The sequence below is a fragment of the Populus alba genome, chromosome 6 (assembly GCF_005239225.2).
Source record: "Populus alba chromosome 6, ASM523922v2, whole genome shotgun sequence".
Taxonomy (NCBI): Eukaryota; Viridiplantae; Streptophyta; class Magnoliopsida; order Malpighiales; family Salicaceae; genus Populus; species Populus alba.
In genome coordinates this window covers 10,986,689-10,990,056 of record NC_133289.1, presented here as the reverse complement: position 1 = coordinate 10,990,056, position 3,368 = coordinate 10,986,689, and the positions used below count along the sequence as shown (strand labels likewise).

General features: G+C 36.9%; 1 protein-coding gene across 1 annotated transcript; it reads right to left on the bottom strand.

Moving 5' to 3' along the window:
- Positions 1-2,033: 2,033 nt before the first annotated feature.
- LOC118048573 (fasciclin-like arabinogalactan protein 11) lies at positions 2,034-3,078 on the bottom strand. The gene has a single exon (XM_035058343.2). The coding sequence runs from the start codon at positions 2,953-2,955 to the stop codon at positions 2,236-2,238; it is 720 nt and encodes a 239-aa protein (XP_034914234.1). The 5' UTR covers positions 2,956-3,078; the 3' UTR covers positions 2,034-2,235.
- Positions 3,079-3,368: the final 290 nt, after the last annotated feature.

The window sequence follows — 3,368 nt, the reverse complement described above, 5'->3', positions numbered from 1 at the left end:
CTTAAATCTCACAATGTATTCATCAACTCCTTTCTCTTGATCCATTTTGTTAAACTCCTATATTAAATCACTGCAAATGCCAAATCTTACATAAAGAGCCTTGCAAAATTCTTCCTAGTTGGTTAGGTCATTGTTTCCTAACCAAAAACCTTCAAACCATGTCACGGTTCTTCTTTCCAAATAAATTAAAGCAATCTCAACTTATTGATGTACGAGAGTATAATGCATCTTGAAGAACTTTCTACATCTCCTCGTCCACACCTTTGGATTCTCACCGTCAAATAATGGTAGTTCAATTCTTGGTAAAGCTATATATATTGTATAAACATTATTGCTACTCACTATCTCTCCAAGATTATAGTTTCTTTGTGGTAAATTTTTATCCTATCAGTACTGTAGTTTTCCCTCGTGTCCCTTATATTTTCCTTATTAGTTGTAGAAGACTAGAGAGTAGCTAGCACTGACTCCATCTACTCAGATAATTGATCAATCCTCTTAGCCTGCTCTTCTCTTTGCTTTTATTGCAACATAGTCCTTACACCAATTTGAATAATAATACTAACAGGTCATCATGGCCAATTAAAAGAGGGTTTGTCAGTCCCTAAGGGTACAGCTTAATAGGTCAGGTTCTAGGTTTGCTCACTAAAAATCATCAGTTCAAGACTCATAAATTTCAGGAGCTACTAGAAACTTACATGGTCATTAACTTCAGGGCTCGTGAAAATTAGTCGAAATACTCACAAGCTGGTCCAACCCAAACACCACGTTAATAAAAAAAAAAAAAAAAAGTTTGTCACGGGATCAGTTTATTCCTCGATAAAGTTTTGCTTTCAAAATCTTCCCAGTTCAATAACTTGTATTGGTTGATTCAATGAAATTATTGAGCTCCGATTCATCTTTCTGTTGCCTCCTCCATTACTATATTATCGTTTTGCATCTGATTTTGTATTTGCCAATGATTATCCAGGTTATCCTTCTATTCTATCTTTGGGTCCTTAACAAACCGAACATGTGCCCAAAATATTTGCTTCTATAATTAGGTCGGCGGTGCAGTCAATGAACATCTGATTATAGTTGAATGATCCAGTTGGTGAATACCTTCCCTTCTTTTCTTTAGTATCTTGCATTCGATTCCTTCGTAGAACAAAAAAACAGTAAGTAAACATTTATTTATATATATATATAAAAAAAAACAAAACAAAACAAAAAAACAGGAACTTTCATATCTGCTGGCCACAGATGAAACAAGTTTTGGAACTTCTATATGTTGGCGGGCGGAAACTCAAATGAATTAGCCAAGAGAATCAATTATGGAATTCCATGATCCATACCTAAAAATTGGCCTGGGAACCTGATCATGAGCTCCTGATGTACTTTCTTCGATAATTAGTGTTGGTTAAAAATGAAAAACTTTATTGTTAGGTTGTGATATTACAATCAACTAACTTAAAAGATACATACATACATACATATATATATATATATATATATTGTAGAAATAAATTGCAATCTTCAAGTATTCAAAATTCTTGATTTTATCCTTTGATGTGGTACTTTATTTTCTTCATAATTGGTGGTTGTATTAATTAGATTTCAATCCAAAATTTATTTCCTCAACATGCCCCCTTAAACTTGTAGAGATTTTAGACAAAAATCTTCATGAGTTTTATATCTATGCTTAAAAATAACATTGAAATATTGATGATCATTTTGAAAAATAACCTCAATAGACTAAGGTTATTAATTCAAGCCAATAATAGCCAAAGGAAAAAAACAACGGGACAATATGTAACTCTTTGTAGATCATAAAAAATTCAAGTTAAATTTTACTTTAGTTTTTGTAATTTAAAAAATATAACATAAAGTTAATACTTATTAAACAAGAGAAATGTCATAAAGGATATGAGAAAAAAAAATTAAAAAATATAACGTAAAGTTTTCGTTTATTTATTTATTTATGAAGTTTTTCTGCTTTTGTCGGATCCCGTTTATCAGTTCACCAGTTAATGGTTGAATTCCTCAACACCTAGGCAGGGTGCGTCAAAGAATTTTATTGCAATTAACTTTAAATTTGAACATAAGATCACAAAATTGAGTGGAGAGGAAGATCTCAGCCAATCATGGTACCTAACATAAAAGAGGAGAGGGAGAGTAACCAAAGAATAATCCACCTCAGTTCAAATCACAACAGATCAATAAAAGAAGAGCTCCTTATCAATTTCCGAAAACAAAAACTCATAGCTTCAATGAAATTGCTGCGATCAGCACGAGACTGACAGATACAGTTGCAATGGTTGCACCTGAAGCATCAGCAGAGGCATCTTCCTTTGACCCTGCAGGAGCTTTGGCTGGAACATCTTTATCAGGCTTTGAAGGTGCAGGTGCTGGTGCTGCCGCTGTACCAAAGAGATCTAATGGCAGAAGGACCTGATCCACCTGATACACAACTAACTGGCCATCAGTGAATATGGTGTTAGCCACTGTTGCAGTATTAACCCCTGTTGTTATGTTCACTTGATTCCCTGATGTTGTCACATTTAGCGGGAACTCGCCGTCGGCACTGTTACCGGCCTGAGTACGCAAGGGATTACTCACAGTTTGGAAGCTTGACATGGAAAGGAAATTTGGAATGATGTGGAATTGCACCAGTTGGACCTTTTGTTGATCGCTGAGTGAATTCAGCGCGCCTGCTTTGAGGTTAGCAAAGGCGTTGTCAGGTGGTGCAAATACTGTTAGGCCTTGGTTGGAGTTGTTTAGTTGTGTGTTGATTTGGTCAGACTCTTGGGTGCTTTTCATTAACCGAATCAAGGTTGTGAACTGACCAGCCTTCTCGAGGATTGCGGTGATGTTGGTTGGACCTGAAGGTGCTGGTGATGGGGTTTGAGCAACAGTCGTGGAGCTGAAGAGGAAGAACATCAAGAAAGGAACGAATGGGGAGAGGAGTTGCTTTCTCATCGTTACAGGCTACGTAAGATTCTTGCAAGTGACCTAGCTCGCTTGCTGTTTGCTAATTGTGAAGAGGAAGAGTTTGAGTGGCGGAGGAGGGGGGAGGTGAGGGGAGTATATATTGGGGAGGAGCTACGTTTAGTGGTTGTTATAGTTAGGTGAAAGAGTACAAATTTAAAGGTGAGGGGAGAACCTCAATGCTGATCCTACTGGTAAGGTAGGAAAATCCAGAGATATTGCTTTGCAAGGCAGGAAATACAATAAGAAATGATGCAATGGTTGTTGCTTGTGGTAAGGGACAACTTTGAGAAGCAACCTTCGAGCTCAAGGTTTCAGCGGTCAATAATAGCAGTAGTTAAGGTTGTTAATGACCATGACAGCAATGTTGTGGAGGGGCCAATGCATGCTTGCCTTCACTGTGG

Excerpts from the sequence above, each read along its gene's own strand:
- LOC118048573 (XM_035058343.2), bottom strand. The coding sequence starts at position 2,955 with ATGAGAAAGCAACTCCTCTCCCCATTCGTTCCTTTCTTGATGTTCTTC.